General features: G+C 50.9%; 1 protein-coding gene across 2 annotated transcripts in view; it reads left to right on the top strand.

Annotated features, from left to right (window-relative positions):
* The first annotated feature begins 679 nt into the window (after positions 1-679).
* Positions 680-21,271, top strand: part of IMPA2 (inositol monophosphatase 2) — a 42,801-nt gene continuing 22,209 nt past the window's right edge. For both annotated transcript variants that reach the window (XM_073888073.1, XM_025865153.2), the window contains exons 1-2: positions 680-999; positions 16,959-17,092. In XM_073888073.1, coding sequence (XP_073744174.1) covers positions 904-999; positions 16,959-17,092 — 230 coding nt within the window. In that variant the 5' untranslated portion in view covers positions 680-903. The remainder of the gene's footprint in view (positions 1,000-16,958; positions 17,093-21,271) is intronic.

Here is a 21,271-nt window from a genome sequence, read left to right as displayed (position 1 = left end):
AGGAGGCTGACAACCCCGGCGACGTGTGGCTGTCGGCTGAGGAAGAGCAACCCGTTAGCAGCTGAAATAAGTTTCTTTGGCCTGGCAGCCCCTCGGGCCACGTGCGCGCGGACCGCCTGGACCCGGCGAGAGGGTCGGAGGCGCCCCCAACTGGCGCAGATGCGTGGGCGCCCACTGCATATCCGGTGCCCGGCTGGAGTCGTGGCGACCGGCGCGCACGGCCCCACCCCGAGACCTTGCTCCAGTCGTGTTCCGGGTCTTCTGTCCCAGGCCCACTGTCCCCAGCACCCACCCTTCTCGGGGGACGGAGAGCGCGGGAGGGGGGTGGGGATGGTTCAGCGTGGAGCGGGCGCGGCGGGGCGGGGCCGAAGGCTGGCGGGGCGGGGTTTGACGGGGAGCGGCCAGCCTCAGGGCGGGGCCTGGTGGAGCGAGGAGCAAGACGCGCGCGGGGAGGGGGGCGGGACTAGGGGCGGGCCAGAGGTAGAGGGACCCGGGCCGAGGAGGAGCTGGGCTCCCCGTGGGGCCCGAATCCTCGCTGGGAAGGGCGGGGCTCGGTACTGGAGGGGCTGGGTTAGGTACCGGGAGTGGCGGGGAACACAAGGGCGGGGGAAGGGGGCGGGGCTCGACGCTGGGAGGGGCGGTGAGTGGGAGGCGCGGCCAAGAGAGGGGAGAGGGGCGGGCCTCGGGGCAGGGCCCGGGCGGGACGCGGGACGCGCCGCGCGGCTCCCCTGGCGGCGGCCCGCTCCCTGCCCTTCCCGCGGGCACAGCTGTGGGGCGGGCGGAGGCCGAGGCGTGGAGTGGCGGGACGAGAAGGAAGCAGTGCGGAGCCTGGCTTCGGGGCGGCGGGAGCCGGTGGGGGCCCGGCGAGGAGGGCTAGAGGTGGCGGGGCCCGGCGAGGCCACGATGAAGCCGAGCGGCGAGGACGAGGCGGCGCCCGCCGGGGGCCCCTGGGAGGAGTGCTTCGAGGCGGCTGTGCAGCTGGCGCTGCGGGCGGGACAGGTGAGCGCCGCGGCCCTCCTCCCCGGCCCGGCAGGGTCCTGGAGAGCACAGCCCCAGCGGCCCGGGCCGGGCGGCGCCCTGGCCGCTGGGTACCCACTCGAAACTTAGCCAAGTCCGAGCAGAAGTCCCGTGGGACGGAAGGAGACCCTCCGGGGCTCAGGGCAGCAGGGCCGGCACAGCGTGCGGTCGCGTGCCTGGCGGCCCAGGAGGAGCGGCCCCCGGGTGCGGAGTGGGTCCGGCGAGGCCTGACCGCGTGCGGTGGGCGTCTGGTATCTGCGGACCGAGGGTGCTAGGGCGTGATATGGTGAAAGAAGTCTTTGTATTGGTTTATGGCACGGACCGTCCCTTTACCTTCTCCATCACAGGAGCCAGGAGAGGTGAGCGCCTCTTTCTTCGGTGGCAGCCACGCATGAAGCATGCTCTCTTTTGGCAATTGAATGTCTAACTGTAGGTGACTTGACCTTTGCGTCGGAGAGAGTAGGTTAGAATATATTGGCTATGCAAATCAGAGTCCTGGGATTTAAGAAGCCCTCCCAGGCTTCAATGCCGCAGCTGTTTGTTTTTAAGGACCTTTGAATAGATCCTGTGGCCAGGACGTGGGTGTGGTTGCCCCCAGGTTTAAATCCCTGCCGACGGAGCTGTGGCGGGCTTGCTGTTTGATTGTCTTTCTTCATCCGGAATCTGTACCTCGTCCGGCCCACAGCTGAAAAGTGGTTCCACTCAGTGTTTGGAGGAACTTGTTACACTGACCAGAAGAAGGATGAAAATCGAGCAGCATAGCTAAAGAGAACCTGCGACTTGAGTTTGAAAAGGGAGTGCAGGTCCTCTTTTCTCACTATCATTTTTGCGTTTTGCTCCCCACCTTTTCCTCAGTACCCCAAGCTTTGCCTGACACATTGTAAAGTTTGGAAGTCCTTGTGCAGTGAATGAGCGGTGGTGGTTGTCTCAGGACGGTCAGGGTCAGGTTAGAGTGGGGAGATGGCCTACTCCTGCCTTGTTAGGTACATGATTGTGTTCTGGTGATTTGGACATAAGTAGCAGTGTGAGCAGATTGACTTTTTATATCCAAATAGCGTTTTCTTTTTCAGGTCTAGCAATATGAAAATGCTCCGCTGGTTCTTCCTAGGTGTTAAAGTCAGGGTGTTACCAACCCTGAATTTGTCACGTGCTTGGTGGACAGGGCTTTATCTTGGTGTGAATCCTCTAATCCCCTTTAAAAGTTAATTTCAACACTTGAGTAGACACATTTTGTGTTGGAGGGCCCTCCCTCTGTGGTTTGAAGGAGTCAAGATTTAAAAGGTGGATTGTGAAACTTCATCCCCTGGCTCTGTCACCTTTCCTTCCTATAGGAAAAGGAGGACCCCAAAGCTTAAGTGCTACAATGCTGAAGTTTGCAGCTGCAGGACAAACATTCTTCCTGGAAAGCAGATCCACTATGTGCAGGGAGCATTTGCTCTCCCCCTCCTTCCCTCTCAGGCCCCTCACTTCCTTTCCAGAGTGAGCATCATCAGGATATTTAGTAACTTTTAGGTTCTACCATAAAACTCTTCTTCCTTGAGGCTTTAAGGAGAAGCCAGCTTAGGATTCTGACACTACACTGTAAACCCTGGTGAGTTGTTACGGGTTTCTATGGTTTTTCAAGTTTAAATCCTTGAAGAAACAGAAGTGTCTTTAAAACATCTGTTTATTGAACAGATGCTTATATGGCAGGCACAATTATTAAAGAGATATCTTAACTTTTCACAACTTGACAACAAACTTTTTTTTTTTTTTGAGTGGGGGTGGGGCAAAATAAAGATTCTGCCATTAGGAGTCCGGTCAGGGAGCCCACAGTCCTGGGCTCCCTCTTGGGCCTTAGGCGATGCTTCCTGCCTGTGGGGCAGTGGAGGGGAGAGTGGCTGGAATTGTCAATGGCTGGAACAAACAGAAGCCACACAAGGTCATTGCAACCTGTGTAAAGTGGGACAGATATTCTTAATAACGTTCTCACGGGAATGGGGTACTGATTGGAGAAAATCTGGCCTTTAGCCCAGAGGATAGCCCAAAGAGGGATGAAAAGGTAGGTAGTGGTGATCCTTTTCTGAATCCTCCTTAGCTAAAGGAGTATTTGGTCAGTTACAGTGGCCTTGTGACCCAGCATGCCCACCCCCTCATCAGTACCCAAAGTTCTGCTATTTTATTAAGTTTGTTCCTCTCAGCTGCACCTGAGACAGTTCTGTGTGCTGAATTCCTGAGTCCTGAGGGTTCTATATGCCCAAAGTAGTGTTGGGGGCATGGGGGGCAGGGCGGGACCTCCCAAGAGATAAATGTTGATGCCCTTCATCTTTCAGACATAGGTTTGGGTCAGGGCAGCCCTACACACTTTGCTGCCACCGCCTCTTTACCCCATCCTGAGAGGTCTCCACAAAAGCAGCTTGCCCCAAAGTGTTGCCCTCTCCACAGTGGCCTCCCCGGCTCCTCCTCCCTTCTTCCTTGCCTCTCCACCACCCATTCCTGCGTGCCCAACCACCCCTGCTGAGGCCCCTGCAGCAGCCCCTCCCCGGCTGTGGGGCTTTGGGGAAGGCAGTGGCTTTAGTCCCACTGCTATCACACACCACAAATACAAGTAGTAATATTCATTGAAATGGGTGTTTATCATCTTTGATGTGTGAACAGAAGTATCGTAGAAAACTGCTTTTTTTCATTGTCCCATAAGACAGATCCAGATTTTGTTGGGCGTGAAGCTTAGACATTTAGGAGCCCTCTTTAAGAAAAAAAATACAAAATTACAAATTCGAAATTAGGTATAAACATTATTTAGGGTAAGAAAAATCAACAGCATAAATTTTAAGATGCTGACAAATCAGAATGCGTAAAAAGTAATCCTTTAGCTGCTTTTCAATCTCCTGTAAGACTTTTTTCACATTTTTTGGCTTCGTGCCCCTTGTGCCTTCGAATGACAAGGATTCTGTGCTATTTTCTATGGAGCCAATAGAAAGATAAGTTCAGGCTTTCCTGTAACATGACTACTTGAAATTGACTACTGATAGTTTAGAAAAGTTTATTTAGGCTTCACATTTATTATTGGGTAGGTTTATATAGATATTTAGGATTGCCATCAAATTTGAGAATCCTGTCAATTTTATTTTATATGTTTGTTGTAAGAGATGGAAGAATTTTCTGCAGATTGGCTTCTAGTTCCATGTGTTTGCTTATTTCTTTCATGACCCGTGTGCCGGTTGCCACAGGTCATGCACACATGCTCCTCTGGCCCAGCCCTTTATATCCCCAGGCCAAGTCATTCGGCGTGGTGGACAGTAGAAGCATTTCTGGAAGCCATTCCTACACAGGATGGCTAATAATAACTTATGGACAGGTGTGACGGCAAACCCTGCAGATTTCCCATCAAGCCCAAAGTAAATTTCATCTCCACTCAACTTGCCTGTAGCCAAAAATGCCAGGACCCACTCCATTGCCACCTGACACAAAATATAATGGGGGTCATAGTGGGAAGAGACAGTGGTTACATCTGCAGTTAAAACAGCTGATATTTGCGCACTTGAAAAGGCGTTCACGTGTGGCCATGTGAACGCTATGCCAAGGACCTCACAGAGCCTCCGGGAGGGCAGGACCCTTGGAGCCCCAGCTGCATTAGCTTCACAGGTGGTAACAAAATCTTAGGACAAGACAGGGAAACAGAAGCCCAGGATCCACCCTCGCTCAGTACTCCAGACCTCTAGGCTCTCCAGTTGGCCACATGTACCCTGCGGGTGCCGCTTCCCGAAGCCCAGTCTGGACTGGAGAAGGCAGGCTGCCATCTCCGTAGCCCCCGCGTGGACCAGCCCTTTGGCTGGCCACGTTGAACTACTTGGCGTTTTCCAAACACACATCGTATTTTTCTGCCTGCCTTATGCTCCTGGAAAACTGGTACCCTCCCTCCAGGGGTAGGTTCCCCAACCCTTTCCTTCACGGACCTTCCCACGTGACCTTCCTCGTCGTTCCTGTGCGTCTTCGCAGCTTTGTCCCTGGTCTGGTTGGTGTGCTTTCCCCGACGTGTTCTGAATGTAGATGCTCTCTGTCCACCTCTGACTCCCCAGGGCAGAGAACACCCAGCAGTGGGCTCTGACCCAGTATAACGCCCTTGTCTGGCTGGCTTTGCCAACACAGTGTTGTTTTTTTTGATCTGGGATTTTAATTTTTATCAGTTATTCACACAGGGAACTTGATCCAAGTGGAATACTCCTGAGAGGACTGTGATGAGAACAGCAGTGCCCGGTCCCTCATCATCCTCGTGCTGCTCCCCAGGCGTCACTGCTTTCAATTTTCAGATAGTTAACACCTGTCTTCTAAATCACAGGCTTCCACTGCTCGTTCTTGAGTCATCTGTTTTAGACAGTGTTTATGATGTTGTGTGGTTGCATTACCTGATTGGTTCCGTCGTTATCCATGCTCACGTTCTGATGACCACACAATTGTAACGCCTGGTTAAGCTGGGTATATAGTTGTATTACATGTTTGCTTTCTTAGGCAACTTGTATTTCCCTTAAAAAAAAAAAAATTTGTTTTTCATTTGCTTAGCTTTCTGTGTACCTACCAATAGTCATCTTCCACTTCCCAACAGAATTTTTAATGATCTCCTCAGTGTGGTCAAACTCATCGGGTTCATTGCTGTGCAGAAGTGGCGCTCACACGTTCACATGCATCCGAGCGCTCCTGGAAGGCTTGTTGAGGTAAACTCACTCCCATCCCCAGAGTTTCTGATCCACTAGGTGAGGAGCCGAACCAAGAATTAGCATTTCTAGGGGCACCTGGGTGGCTCAGTTGGTTAAGCAACTGCCTTCGGCTCAGGTCATGATCCTGGAGTCCCGGGATCGAGTCCTACATCGGGCTCCTGCTCAGTGGGGAGTCTGCTTCTCCCTCTGATCCTCCCCCCTCTCCTCTCCTCTCTCGCTCTCTCTCTCTCTCTCTCTCTCTCTCTCTCTCTCTCTCCTCTCTCTCTCTCTCTCTCATTCTCTCTCTCAAATAAATAAATAAAATCTTAAGAAAAAAAATTAGCATTTCTACCAAGTTGCTTCTGGTCCGGAGACAGCACGTTGAGAACTACTGCTGTATTTTGTTATGTGAATAAATGACTGTTTATTCAGCTCTTGAGGAAACTTTGGATAATGTCCAGCTTGGAGTTGTTATGGATAATGTTGCTGTGAACATTCCTGCATGTGTCTTTTGGTTATGTATGTATGCATTTCTGCTGGGGATATTTTAATAATAGGAGTGAAATTATTGCTGTGTCATCAGGTATGAAATTCTGCCAGGTAGTTTTCTAGTGGATGTACAAATTTCCACTCCTCCCTGCACGGATTAGGGCCCCTGTTGCTCCACATCTTGGATAACACTTGTATTGTCTGTCTTTTCCACTATAGCCATTCGGATGGGTTTGAGGTGGTATTTCATTGTTTTAATTTGCATGTCCCATATGCCTAATGAACCTAAGTGCCTTTTCATGTGTTGCTTGGCTTGGCTATCTCCTGTTTTTACAATGGTGGTACTAAAATACTAATTAGAAATGTATTCACCCACTGAACAAATACTTATTGAGTAACTCTGGAAAGGACTGTACCTTTACTCTGAGTGTGATAATGAGGTTCTGGGCAGTCCTGTCTGGGACCCTACAGGGCAGTAAGGAGCCCGCCCTGGTTGGTGTGTGGGGCCCTACAACTCCATTGGGGACCAGAATCGGATATCTGATAGGAAGCTGTTCAAATAGAGCACATGAGAAATGAGGGTGGATTGACTGGGCTGTAGCGAAGACGGTGGTAGACAGCTGGGTTTCCAAGGCAGAGTTGTCAGGCTTGCTGTTGGAGTGGAGGCAGAGTGTGCGTGTGGGGGGTGGGGCAGGGATGCCTTCAAGGGTTCGGGCCTGCAAAACTGGTTGAATGGATTTGCCGTCTCCCAAGGTGGGGAAATGGCAGGAGGAACAGGTTTGGAAGTGGAAGTCAAGTGTGTTTTGAGCACGTCAGGCTTGAATTGCCAGGGGATTTCTAAGTGGAGGTGTTGTGTTTGCATCCAGAGTTCAGGGGAGAGGTTGAGGGTAGAGACGCCAGTTTGGGAGCCCTTGGCCTGGGATGGGATTTAAGGGCAGGTCCTTGGACCATGAGAGAGCAGGTTTGTTCACACCCACGGACTCCACCTTAGGATGATCCCAAGTCAAGCTCCTGGATTTTCTCTGGGAGATTCCCAGATGTCAGTATGTGGAGGTCTTGGGTCACTCATTTCTTTCAGAAGAGACTCCCTGCTCCTCTCCCACCGGGGCTCAATGTGCCGGCTCCTGGAGGAAGGGAGGTGGTGGGTGGCAGTTTCCCCACTGCCCACTTTCCCTCACCTCCCCTGGCCCCAGGTGGCATTTTGTGCCGCAGGTCCAGGCCTCCAGTTTCTGCCTAGCTCCACAGGGTGGGGGTCAGTCTGCACTTAAAATTGTAAAACTTTTGCCAACATTTGAAACCTCAGCCAAGACAGAACTCCCGAGAGACAACTGGCAGGCACAGAATAGCACCTGCCATTTTTGGGGGCACATGTGGTCCAAGTGTCCAGGGCCCACCCCTCCCTGACCCTGTGTTTGAGGCCAACTGGCCATTTTCCTTGTATGCTGTTGTAGGGGAAGAAACTTGTTTCTTATGCCCACTTTGCTAACAGGAGCTGGGCTGGGGGATGAGAAGGAGTGCTTTGTTTCAGAGACATTTGCATCTGCACTGACGGGAGGAGCCCCTGAAATCTCCCATCTTACTAAAGGGATGGAAGCAAAGGCTGGTAGCACTCCCACATGGAGGTGAGTCAGCCTCTCTGTGGCTCTGAGATGTTTACTTGCTAACCTAAATGGGGCGCTCGTTAGTGGAGAGGACAGTCTTCGGGGCTGAGGGGAGAGTAGCCTGAAATCTCACCACTTAGCCAGAACATGGAAATGATGCTGGTGAGTTCCAGCCTAGGCATGGGGGGCTGGCTGGAGGAGCTCAGCCCTGACACCCTGAGGTGTAGAGAGGAGAAGCGGACTTTTTCTTTTTTCCCCCAAGGAACTTTTAAAGAAAACTTTTAATAGTAAAATAATTATAAATTCACAGATAATTGCAGAAATAGTACAGAGAGGTCTAGTTTCTTTCTTTTTTTTTTTTTTTTAAGATTTTAAATTTCTGATTTCATCCAGTTTCTCCTGATGGTTATATTCCCACATCATAGAATATTACATAGGAACAAAAAAGGATGAACTATTTTTTTTTTTTAAGATTTTATTTATTTGACAGAGACACAGCGAGAGAGGGAACACAAGCAGGGGGAGCGGGAGAGGGAGAAGCAGGCTCCCCGCAGAGCAGAGAGCCCGATGCGGGGCTCGATCCCAGGACCCTGGGATCACGACCTGAGCCGCAGGCAGGCACTTAACGATTGAGCCACCCAGGCACCCCAAAAGGATGAACTATTGATACACCCAACAACTTGGATGGATCTCTGAAAAAACTCAAGTTTCAAAAGGTCAAGTAATGTACAATTCCATTCATATAACATTGCCCAAACAACAAAATTATAATGATGGAAAAGAAATTAGTGGTTATCAGTGAGTAGGGATCACCTGAGGAAGGGGGCAGGGTGAGGAGTGTGACTATAAAGGGTAGCAGAGGGAGATCTTTGTATTGATGGAATGGTTCTGTGTCTTGATTAGGTGGTAGTTCCATGAATCAACACATGTGGTAAAAGGGTGTCCAGCTACAACACCCATTTTACCAATGTGTTTTTAAATTTTGATATTATACCATAGTTATCTAAAATATAACCATCAGGAGAGGGGGACTTTTGCATCCTGGCTCCTCCCTGTCTCGCAGCCTCATCAGGCTGGAAACCGAAGGCTGGCGGGCTCACATTTTTCTCCCATGGGAGATGAGGGAAGAATTCAGCTGAGGGGTGGTATCCCATCCATGTATTAAGCCAGTTTCAGGGTCTCTGTGGCCACTGTCCTAACCCCAGGGGGCCAACTCCCAACCCCAGGGGGGCCAGGGCAGTGCCTGGGCTGCCTGGGTGGTACATTTGGCATGAAGCGGGCATTGCAGCCCCCCCACTCCCCGCCCCCAGGCCTCCTGGGACAGAGGCCTAAGCGGATGATCATAGTAGCATGCAGGATGGCTGTGGTGTCGATCCTCCCAGGCCCTGGAAGATGGAACAACTTCCTGAAAGGAGTCATACCTGCTCTGTGACTTTAAAAGGAAAAACTAGAGAAGTTAGGTAACAGGCTTGGGGAGGGTAGGGGGAGGTAAGGGGGTCAGGGCAGAGAGAGAAGTTGGATACCCCAAGGGGAGAAAGCCAAGGGTGGCACCTTGAGTAAAGCTTGAGATGGAAGAGGAGAGTGAGGCCAGTGGGTGGGTGAGGTTTGCGGGGCCACGAGGAGACCCTCAGTGGAGGGTGGGGTTGCAGGGGGGTGCCTGCTCAGACTGACCAAGGTGAGTCTCCATGATGGTGTGGTGGGTGGCCTTGGCCATGAGTTGTAAGGTGATGGAGACCTCATTGTGGAGAGCCTGTGGGTTTCTGGCTCAGGCAGCTGGGTCGATTCCATTGCTTGAGAACTCCACACCGGTCAGAGACTAGAGAATCCCTGAGGGGGTTGGCTCTGGTCAGAGATGGAAAATTGGGAGCACCTGCTGTGGAATCCATTTTCCTGCACTTAACAGCTATGACCATGGGCAACTTTCCTCATTTCTTTGTGCCTCAGTTTCCTCATCTTGAACATGGGAAGATAATTATTACTGTGTCAGAGTTATTGTGAGAGTTCACTGGTTGGTATGTGTGAGCTGCTTGGAATGGTGCCGGGACAGAGTGAGCCCGAGTGCCAGCAGGGTGATGACCCGGCCACGGGGATGCAGTAGGTGGGGTCCCGGGAGTGGCTCCTGCTGGCAGGGCCCAGCCTGAGATCTTGGACACTTGTAAGGAATGGCCTGAGGTGGAGAGGGTCAGATGACACAAAAAAGGGCAGCTGAGGTATGGGTGAGGGTGTCCCCAGGATGTGACGCACGAGGTGGCCAGGTGCCTGGTGAGGCTGGTTTAGAGTCATGCTGGAGTGCAAGGAACACAGTGGGTGGTGGGTGACGGGAATTTAGAAAGTAGAGATGGCAAGTTGGAGGAAATGTAGCCATGAAGCTGAAGAGGGAGACAGTTACACTGGAGAGCTTTGAAACTCGCTGGCCTGTGAGCCCAGGAGAACCTGGTGTCCATGGCCCACCTCTGCTTTAATCAGCTCCTCCTCTTTCCCGTGATTAAGGTTCATTTGTGAGGTATTAGCAGATGTTGACTGCTGACCCCTATGCTACATGATAACCATGTGGAATTCACTTTGTAGGTTTTACTGATTGTCCTGCGTATTAGGGTTTCTCAGAGAAACACAACCAACTGGAGGCCAGCAAGTTCTGGTGGGCTGGCAGGCTGGAGACCCAGGGAGAGCCAGTGAACCTGCTCAAAAGCCGTAGGCAGGAAGAGCTGCTGTTGCAGATGAAGTCAGCCATAGTCTGCTGGAGAGTTCTCTCTGAGAAGGAGCAGGCTTTTCCCTCTGTTCGGGCCTTCAACTAATTGGACGAGGCCCACCTACATTCCAAAGGGCAGTCTGCTTTCCTGGTTAAAGTGTTAATCTCATCCAAAAACACCCTTGCACAAAACCCCAGACTTCCGTGGCCCAGTCAAGTTGACACATAAGATGAACCATCACATCACACTCGAGCTCGAATCTGTCTAGAACCTGAGACGTACGGTCAGTGTCGTCAGGATGCCACCCCCATGAGCCACGTTTTCTCAGTCCAACAGACCTGCTGCCTCTCGGAAGCCCCACTTCTGGCAAGTTCTTTCGGCGAACTGTTCCCTGGGCTCTGGGGCACACACAGGTTGCTCTGGGGTCTGGGAGACTATCTGTACAGCAGACTTGGGGACAGAAACACAGAATCAAGATGGTGCGCAGACTAGAAGGAGGCATTGGGATAGGACCCTGACACTGGCATTGAAGCGGATGGCGTCCCTTCTTTTTAGACTGGAAACTCAGGTGTCAGTGACTAAGAGCCCTTGTTTTTGATGTTATGCACTAATAGAATGTTATCTGGAAGGAGAGACCCAGTCCAGGAGGTCTGTGGAGTAGATGCTTCGTTAGTGAGTAGCTGAAAAACATTAGTTAAAAAACAGCATACGCTGACTTAACTGCTGGCAGAATGAGAATGTTTATGATCTCCAGGAGCGCAAATAGCTGTGGTAAAGGGCTGTGGCAGCAAGCTGTCCTGGCAGCCCCGGGGGCCATCCCCTGTGGACAGGCCTGTGGCGAGCAGCCGGGCTGTTTGAAAAAATACAGCGCAAAGCCGGGCTGTTTGAAAAAATACAGCGCACTCTCACCGCTATTCCTTGCAGGGTAGGAACATTTATGAATTAAACTTTTCTTAACCTAGTACTTTGTCATCCCATCTGAGATCTGTACAGTGGGTACAGGTTTTGGTTTTTTGTCGTAAGTCATTAAGTTCTGTCAGGTATTTGCTTTCAAGAACAACAGAGTGGCACGGGTCTGAGTGTATATGTACACCATTTTGTGTCTCAGGACCTTTACATAGGATTCCTCCTTTAATTCTTACAATCACCATGTGTCTGAGGTGCGACTGTTACTACAGATGAGGGAACTAGGGCTCCAAGAAGCTCAGTGATACCCCCCACCCCCCGCGGTCTCCCAGGTGGAATTCAGATCTGTGTGATTCCAAACTGGGGGTTATCATCTGTGCTCCCTAGTGATGCTATGACATGGGTCCAAGTAGGAATTACATTACACACAGGAGTTTTTCATGTGCATTTCCTCCCCCGAAGAACTAGAAGAACTAGCATTTCCGAGCCCTGGGCAACTGAGAGGAGGCTAGTTTACATATAGCTTCCCCACACTCAGAAATCCACCATTACATACAATGCCTCTTGCTTGCTGGGCCTGGGGCCTGAAGCCTGGGGGGCAGGCTCCCTTAGTGAGGGAGGGCTGAGTCCTGGAGCTGCTCCGATGGAAGGCAGAGCTCTTGCCCTCTAGGTGCATCTAATGGGAGAGACTGGGCAGTGCCTTCCAGTGATGTGAGTGTGCTGTAACATGTGCCAGGTGCTAGGGAACCCCTGAGCCAAAAGGAAGGGCCTCACCCAGGGTGAGTGGGCGGAGGGCTCCACAGGCGGCTTCCTGGAGGAGCCAGGTGGGAGCAGGGTCCTCAAGGGCAAACGGAGTCGGCCCCTGCAGGAGGAAAGGAACTCGTGTCCAAAGACAAAGTTGTGGAAAGGAGAACAGCAGAGAGTGACTGAGGGTGGCAATGGGGACGAGTGCCACCCAAGCTGGCCACAGAGGTCCTCACCCGCAGGACATGGGCCGTCCTCGTGGGGGGCCCAGCAAGCCACAAGGGGGGTGCCAGGAGATAGATTTGCTTTCCAGGGAGGCTGCTGTGCTCGCCGGGGACCGCACTTCAAAGGAGCAAGGCGGGCGGAGGTTTGGAGGCTGGTGGTGACAGACCACGGGAGAAGGTTAGCAGAATCGGGTTTTGGAAATCATTCGGAAATGGGATCTACCTATCTGGGTGTGTCAGCGGGTGAGAGGGAGGAGTTAAGGTGTCCCAGTGAGTGGGACCCAAGGCCGGGAGAAGCAGCAGCGGCTGAGAGAGAGAGGGCTGGCCACGGCACCCCACTGCAGGTTGCCAGTGAACACGGACGGCAGTGTGGCCTGCCCTGCCACTGGGACGCGGGGTATGCAAGCTCCATGGCTTTCCTCGTGACACATGCCCACATCGAAATGATCGTAGCACAAGAGTAATAAACATTAATAGACACAAGAAATATTTTGAAAACGCACATGACTCAATACTCTCCTCCTGAATCCATAAATCTCCCCTCTGTGTGATTTGTAGTGAGGGGGCCTGGGTCCTCCAGAAAGTGTGCCCAGATGACATCAGACCTTTCCCAAACTGCCCACAGAGGTCCTGAGCATGCAGCTCCTCAACATACCAGAGTCGGGTATCTTTTGGATCTGGAAGACCAAATGCATACATACCAGGGCCATTAGATACAGCTTCACAAGAGCACTCGCTGGAAAGTCTTCCTGCTTGAGTTACCAATGAGCTCAGCCTGTAGCAGCCAAGAAATCTTCATTCAGATGTCCCCCAAACCTGACCGTGGAGCAGCCCCTGCGTAGGGCGCAAAATCTACCTGTGGGAGGTGGATACAGAGACAGGACAGCCGGGGCTCCTTCACTGGCATGGCCCGATGTGGAATCCCAAGAGGCCGGCTGTCTGGTTTGCACAAGTTTCCTAGCAGCATGCTTAGAGACCGATGCCCCTCCGCCTGCAGAAGTTGGAGACTCGTCATAGAGGAGGTGATGTCTGAGCTGAGTCACAAAGAGAACACATGGGCCAGAGAAGGCTGGTGGTTCTGTGGGGGTGGGAGGGAGGCGTGAGGGTGAGTGAGTACTTTGGCTGGCGCGTAGCCGTCATGGAGTGGGGGGTGGGGGCCATGAGAACGCAGAGGTTAGGTGAGGCCCATTTGTTAGGTTGGTGGTTCGGCCTCCTTCACAGACCAGCGACAGAAGCAAGGCAGGTTTCTTTTTCCTACAGCAGCCCAGTTAGAAGTCTGGGGAGTAGGGGCTCTGCTTCTCCAAGTCACTCAGGGAACAGGGTGCCTTGTCGCTTGTTGCTTTAAGGAGGTGCTCTCTCCCCACGTGACCAAAGCTGACCGCTCACCACAGCCACATCGCCACCAGCTGGCGAGGGGGAAAGGACAGGAGGGCGGGGTGTGCAAACAGTGGCCTTTTAAGGGTGTGACTCAGAAGTTGCACATATCCCTTCCGTTCAGCCCTCTTGGGCAGAACACGGGGCCACACCTCCCTGCACAAGAGGCAGAGAGATGTGGACTCCTGAGCCTTGCTAAACCTGGGGCTTCTGTTCGTGAAAGAAAGAATACTGGCTATTTGGGATCAGATAGTCTCTGCTAGAGATCAACTCTCAAGGAAGCTATGGTTATGTCACTTTCGGGGGTTTTGTATCCTCAGAGTGCTAGGGAGCCCCGAGGTGTCTTATGCTGGGAAGACCCATGCTTAAGATCAGGGGTTTAGCAAGCCCTTCTGACTGTCGTGTGGTAAGTGGGAACGGGTGTCCTAAAGCAGTTTCGGGCAGGCTCCAGGAGGTGGGGCCAGTGGATGGAGGTTAGAGGAGGAGACTCCAAGCACATCTTAACTTTCTCACAGGGTCACCAAAACCCACAGTGAAACAAAACAAAGAGACCAAGGTGGTCAGTGTTCATACAGAGTAATGGTCCAGTTGGAAAAAAATGTGCAGAATCTATTCAAGCAGTCTGATGTGTATTTTCTTCATGATTCAAAGAATTTTGTGCACCTGCTCTGTGCCAGGTACGATTCTAGAGGCAAGGGGTCGTGGCAGGGAACCAAAGCGAGCGGCTCCTGCTCTCCTGGGGAGACATACCGTCAACAAAGGGACAAACAGGTTAATTTCAGATGGCACGAAGTTCCAGATAGACTAGAAAATATAAAGTCCCTGGGACAGAAAGAAATTTGGTGAGGATCAGCCAGAAGACCAGAATGGTGGAAGGATGGCGAGCATGGGGGTGGCCTGTGGGAGGTGAGATTTGTAGGTCTGGGGCTTTTTCCTAAAGCCATGGCAGTCATTGGGCAGTTCTAAGCATTAACGTGATAGAAAATGATGCATGTTGAAAAATTGCTCTAGTCCCACCACAGAGACTGCAGGGCACTATGGTTGGAATCCCAACATTGAACTGTGTGAATGCTCAAGTGTAACCTGAAGCCTGTGTCCCCTCAGGGTGGCTGTCCCAGGACTCGTATGTGGCAGTGGGTCAGAACATCCCAGGCCCCTGAGGACCCTTCCTCATTCTGGGGTTTGAGAACCTGCTCTCAGCCCAACTACTCCAGTGTGGCCCCCAGCATTGGGGTCACCACAGAATTTGTCAGAAATGCAAATGTCAGACCCCAAACCCCATACCCTCTTGACCAGTTTTCACTCCAGCAAGACCTCAGGTGACTCATGCACAGTGACGTTTGAGAAACTCTGATGGCATGTCGCCTGGTCTTCCTCTCTCCTTCCCTCTAACCGTATGCATACACACCCCACACACAACCACACACACTCCCTTCACACCTCCCCACACACACAGGGACCACATACACATCACATGCACATATACATAAACCACACACATCACATGCACATGCATAAACCACACAGACACCACATACGTGCACACATAAACACACCCCCACGCACCACACTGAATTGCCGTACAAGATACAAGCTCCTTGCCACGTGACCTATAGATAGGAGGTCTGGACTAGCCCAAAATTTAGGGGTCCCTAGAGGACAAGGCAGTGCTACATGAGTTAGATTTGAGGAGTTTCAAATCTATAAACAAGGAACCTGTGGAGATTCATTTGGTGGGAACGTACTGTGTGCAAATCAACGTTTTAAGGAGATTAATTAGCCTGACTGTGCTAAGGAGGATGTTGCACATAGAAGGGCCAGGAAGGTCCCAAGTGGCAGACAGTCTGGGGACTGGCACAGAAATGTTAATGGATTCTGCATGAGCGCTAGATGCTTTGTCTTTTGCATTATTTACAAAATTACACTTTAGATTTTCTGTAATATGGATCTGTTAGTGACCAAGACGAAAAACAGAAGGAAACCTGTCCAGGCTCAGCACTGTTGGGGCTGGCACTGTTAGGGGCCGGTAATGTGACGAGCATAGAACGTGGGGATCGCTGGATGGCTCGGGGTCTCCTGCTTATTCTTTAAAATTCCACATGCATCCCTCCTCTCTGCAGACTTGGGGGCCATCTCCTGCTGCCCTCCTCTTCAGCACCGTCAGTACCAGCACAGACTGAACAGGAAGCAGGCACTCGGGAAACATGATCTGAGGTGGAGGGATAAGGCTCATGGTGGGCAAAGGATGTGGAGTCTGGGTAGCTGAGTGATTGATGGTACTTTGGGAAGAAAGGCAGGATCTTGGGGTGGTAGCCAGTTTTGGAGGAAAGGTCTGAAGTTTTTAGGTGTCCTGACTTTGTCGTCACGCTGAGGGAGACACTGAGTTGTTACAACAGACGGAAATGGAAAGAAAGGCCCAGACTGGAGAAGGAGTGCTTTTTATTTCACAGAGTAGACCTGGTCCTTCCCAAAGTGTCCTGTGACTGATTAACCACTCCACATGCCTTCCTGTTTGGGCCTTCCAGGGGTTCCTGGAGCCGATTGGGCCAGGCAGAGAGGCACCAGGAGGCACCGTCCATGCCTTGCCTCTGTATTTGGCTGCAGCAGGTTTGCACTGGGTAGTCGGCCTGTGAGCCCAGACCCTGGGGTCAATGAGGCAGTGGCGCATCCACCCTGGCCTGTAGGTATCGCCCTGACCAGAGCGGCAGGGAGAGTGTGCCTTCCTGTTGGTGAAGTACCTCTTAACCTCTCCCAGGTCTCCCCGTTTGAATGTGGATTCAAGAGCATGTGATCCAGTCCATATGATGCGTGAAGTGAATTAGGGAAAATACGTTTTTACAATGAAATCAAATTCTTGGGACTCTCTGGGGGCAAAGGTATGTTAGTTACATCATCTTACATTGGATGAGGCTTCATGCTCTTTAGAACCACTTCATGCTCTTTTTTCTTTTCCTTCAAAGAATAATTGCTCCACAGGTAGGACAAGCTTCAACAAGTTAGCCCGTCTTTCTGGTGAAAGAACAGTGGGTAGTTAGGCTCATCAGACGCCCCAACAGGAGCTCTTGGGTATGATGTTAAGCCCCATGGCCTGCCCGTGATGGAAGCAGCCAGTGGCCCTCAGACCCACACCCACCACCCACTTTGTTCAGAGTTGACGCCCAGGAGGCGAGAGCATATGTGGAGGACCAGGGTGCTCGTCCGTTTCACTACCTCCTGTATGTTTTTGTACTTTGATTTCAGATCATCAGAAAAGCCCTTTCTGAGGAAAAACGCGTCTCCACAAAAACATCAGCTGCTGACCTCGTGACAGAAACAGATCACCTCGTGGAAGGTTTAATTATTTCTGAGCTGCAGAAAAGGTTTCCTTCACACAGGTAGGTGTGTTCCTCCAGAAGGGACCCCGTAACATGCTCCCCAGTGTCTGACTCAGGGTGCCACGCCGCCAGTTGGTGGGGGCAGATGTGAAACAGGGAGCCTCACAGTTGGCCTCCCGTGTTTTGATCGCATGGTAAACATAACGTTTTCATTCATTTTACTGTCATCTTGACAACGCTCACGCCAGTCTGTTACCTTACAAACACTGAAAAGGCTCCACTTCTCTAACACGCTCAGGGGAAGTGCTCTACTCCCCTCTGCTAAGCCACTTGACATATTTCTGGAAGGACTTGGAGCAAGTAACATTCCCTGCCTGTGTCTGCATGGTGGCCCCACGCAGACTTTCCAAGAGGGATGCCTCCCCAGGTCCACATCTGTTGGTGCACCCCTGCTGGTTCTCAGGGACATGTTCTTCCCTGTCAAGCCAGCACATGTGTCAGGGAAGGCTGCTCTCCACCCTAGAAGGCCCTTATGAGGACTCCACCTTCTCTAGAGCAGAAGTTCTTTTTTTTTTTTTTAAGATTTTATTTATTTATTTGACAGAGAGAGACACAGCGAGAGAGGGAACACAAGCAGGGGGAGTGGGAGATGGAGAAGCAGACTCCCCACTGAGCAGGGAGCCCAATGTGGAGCTCGATCCCAGGACCCTGGCATCATGACCTGAGCCGAAGGCAGATGCTTAATGACTGAGCCACCCAGGCGCACCCCCCCCCCCTTTTTAAGATTTTATTTATTCATTTAGAGCAGAAGTTCTTAACCCTTTTGGGGTCACCATGTGGAGAAACCAATGCAAACCATTAATCTTTTCCTCAGGAAAATTCACACACAACGCAGAGTACTAACCACTATACGATCATGGCACGCCACCCTCCCGGCAGCTCCTCAGGAAAATTCAGATATATACGCAGCATTTTGCATCTAGTTCCAAGGGAACCCTAGACCTCAGAGGAAGACTCCCCTTGAACTCTGGGCAAGGTAGGGCACTCCCCAGGCCCTCCCTCATGCCTGGAGCTCTGCAGGAGAGAGTTGGAAAACCTCCTCCTCACAAGGAGGGCTCCCTCTCTTCACAGAGGAGGCTGCCTGTGGGATTGGATTTCTGGGTATGGATTGCTGATTGCGGTAATGTTCCATGTTTGATGGGCTTACCTAGCAGAGGCGTGGAGGGTGGTCTCCCTCAGCATCTGTCTGGCACAGGGTGGGTGCAGTGGAGTTTTTCCCTGTGAATGATTAAATGAAAGAAGGGACAAGCCAGCATTCAAACATACCTCCTTTTTCCCCTGTTGTTTCCTCTTAACTGGTTAGGTCATCTCAGGGTCAAAATTCTCTCTGCCAATGGGTCATGTTTGTTTTGTTTTGTTGACAACCTTTGTGTGTGAGCGTCTGTTATTTCTTACTTCCTTATTCAGTGTGAAGTCAGGATTCCTGACACCTGTTATGATATTTACAAGCTCTAAAACATTTATGATTTTTTAACTTTTTGAAACACAAGTTAAATGGTAATGTCAAAAGAATTCTAGGGCGCCTGGGTGGCTCAGTTGGTTAAGCGACTGCCTTCGGCTCAGGTCATGATCCTGGAGTCCCGGGATCGAGTCCCACATCGGGCTCCCTGCTCAGCAGAGAGTCTGCTTCTCCCTCTGACCCTCCTCCCTCTCGTGCTCTCTGTCTCTCATTCTCTCTCTCAAATAAATAAATAAAATCTTAAAAAAAAAAATTAAAAAAAAAGAATTCTATAGATTGCTTTTATTCTTTGAGAGGAAAAAGACCACAGTAACCAACATGTTGTTTCTGGTTGAGGAACTATTTTGGTACTTCAGGTTTCTGTGGTCTTGGCCCAGGTGGCTGTGGCAGAAGTGAGGGCTGGCTCGGCCCTGTGGGGTCCTGGTAAAGGCCTGGAGGTCACTGCAAGACTACACATATTTATCGGGCTTCCAGAAGGTTTCAGTTAGATTACTCCTGAGAACCCCAATTCTGGGTTCACACGTGTTGCATGTGTTGGCAGCAGTTGCTAAGTGGTTTAGGTCCACTCTTGTGTCAATATGGGGCATGGATTCCATTTGTACAAGGTGTATTTATTCATTGCTGTATACCCCAGGATAAAAGTCAGTGTGTTATATGAGTGATCGTACCTGCCCCGCCCCCCGCGCCCCCGCCAGACACCCCCACCCTACCCTGCAGCCTGGGGTCACCAGGGGATCACCAAACTCGGAAGCCCACTTGGAAAACCATTGACCCAGAGCAGTGGACCCTACCTAGGGTGTGTGCCAGGCCCACCTGGGCTTCTCCAACCTACTAATGCCAGGCCTCCATCTCTGAAAAAGCCCTGGGAGAAGCAGATACACACACCTGCCCAGGAATCCGTGATTTAGAGTAGCCGTTCCCAAAGCGCCTCCAGCTCATGCTGGCCAGGCTGGGATGGATGAGATGTGGCTGCCCCATGGTCACCTGTGGCTCTTAGCCACTTGCTTCTCAGCTCTGAGGGCAATACCAGGACTCGGGGAAGCCTGGATGTCCTTGTGCTCTGCTCGGTTTGCCTAGAAAACTCAGGTAGATGAAATCATTTCTCAACATATCTATGCCAAGTGTGGAGTGGGTTTTTTTGGTTTTTGCCAATGACTAGGATTTGAAAGAATTTGGGAGCATTTAATTGTATTTTAGATCATAGATACTGATAAATTTGCAATGAGAAAACATTGCATACACATAGTAAAGTAGCGTATTATAATTTTTTTGCATTCAGAGTATTTAAATATATCCCTTAAATAATAAATTAGCATAAACTGGCCTATCATCTTTTTTTAGGAAGGACTCCCTGTTATTTGAGCTTATGCTGGTCCCCATTTCTAGTCGTTTATGAAACCATTAAAGAGTGCAGCTGTTTTTTAAATAAAATAAGAAACAACCTGGTATAGACTCCCTGTTTTATTATTTTATTGTACTCATTTCTGAAATCCAAAGTCTGGGTCCCCAATCTGGAAGACAGGAGTACCAAAGAACTCTAAGATTTAAACTTGCTACTGCCCGCGGCTTTGGAAAATCACCCATCGCCCGTTCTCAGGGTCTCAGCCTCCTCATCTAGGACCGAGGCACCCAGCCAAGGTCATCATATGGTGGTAATGACAGAAAGCAAACCAGCAGGTCGAGGTTGACAGTTAAAGCACAGTATTGGCATTGACCACATTAGCTCAGTCTCCATCCAGGCCTGCCTTTGTGGGGTGCCTAAACCTGTTTTTAGTTGATGATTTTGAATCAGGTCCAAGTTCTGCAACTTTGGAAATAATTCAGTAGCATCACTGAACTATATTGATATACACCCTGTCCGTGTCCCTTTTGTATGGGTTAGTGCAGGCAAAGCCCGGTCTGGGCTCCCCTCAGCAGGATGCGGCCTCGTCCATCGTGGTGACTCCCAGGCCCTGTGGCGTGCCCTGTGTGCCCTGGACTTGGAAAAAATATGTTCCTAACCACCACCAGCTAAACGCTAGCTTTCCACCACTTTCCCACTGTGTTTTGCGCTGGGCACTCATGTCATTGGGCCGCAGAGCCTGCTGCAATGCTGGCCAGGCCTAGGAGCATTAATTGGCTCCCTAGTGAACCAAAGGGTGACCCTGACCTTGTCACAGAATAAACGAACTAGTCAGGGAAAAAAGGCCTAAACACACTTAGCCATCGGAATTGTAAAGGTTTGTTAGGACTATAAGAAAAAAAAAGTAGATAAATTATGCAAAAGGGTATCATTCTAACTTGTTACCAAGCTTTGAACCTTACCCCAGTTGCTGCTTTCCTCTTGTATGGTAGATAGGCTTATGAAAAGGCCCTTGAGCTCCCTAAATTTAGGCACATGGCTTGTTTTTTTCTATTTATGTTATGGATTTTATGTAGCTGTCCAAATGCTTTTATTAAGGTCTCTGTTATTTCACACCTCTTGTCTGTCCAAGTTGATTTCCCCACTCCCTCTGCAGAGAGCTGAAGAATGTTCTCTCCGCTTCCCACATGAAGACAGTCAGGTTTCAGTGAATAAACTACATCCCTCCTCACATACCAGGGAGGTATTTTTGGTGCCTCAGAGGAGGGGACACGGGCCAAGGTTCTGCCCCAAAGTGTCACCCACAGGTGCGAAGCAAATAGCGAGGTGATGGACATTCCTTCCCCCGCCGTTGACTTGGGCAGCTGAGTGGAGACGA

The sequence above is a fragment of the Callorhinus ursinus genome, unplaced genomic scaffold (assembly GCF_003265705.2).
Source record: "Callorhinus ursinus isolate GAN/ISIS: 27379988/994484 unplaced genomic scaffold, GSC_fseal_2.0 scaffold86, whole genome shotgun sequence".
In the NCBI taxonomy this organism is placed as follows: domain Eukaryota; kingdom Metazoa; phylum Chordata; class Mammalia; order Carnivora; family Otariidae; genus Callorhinus; species Callorhinus ursinus.
Note: the sequence above shows the minus strand (reverse complement) of the source record. Positions and strands in the feature narration are given on the sequence as shown.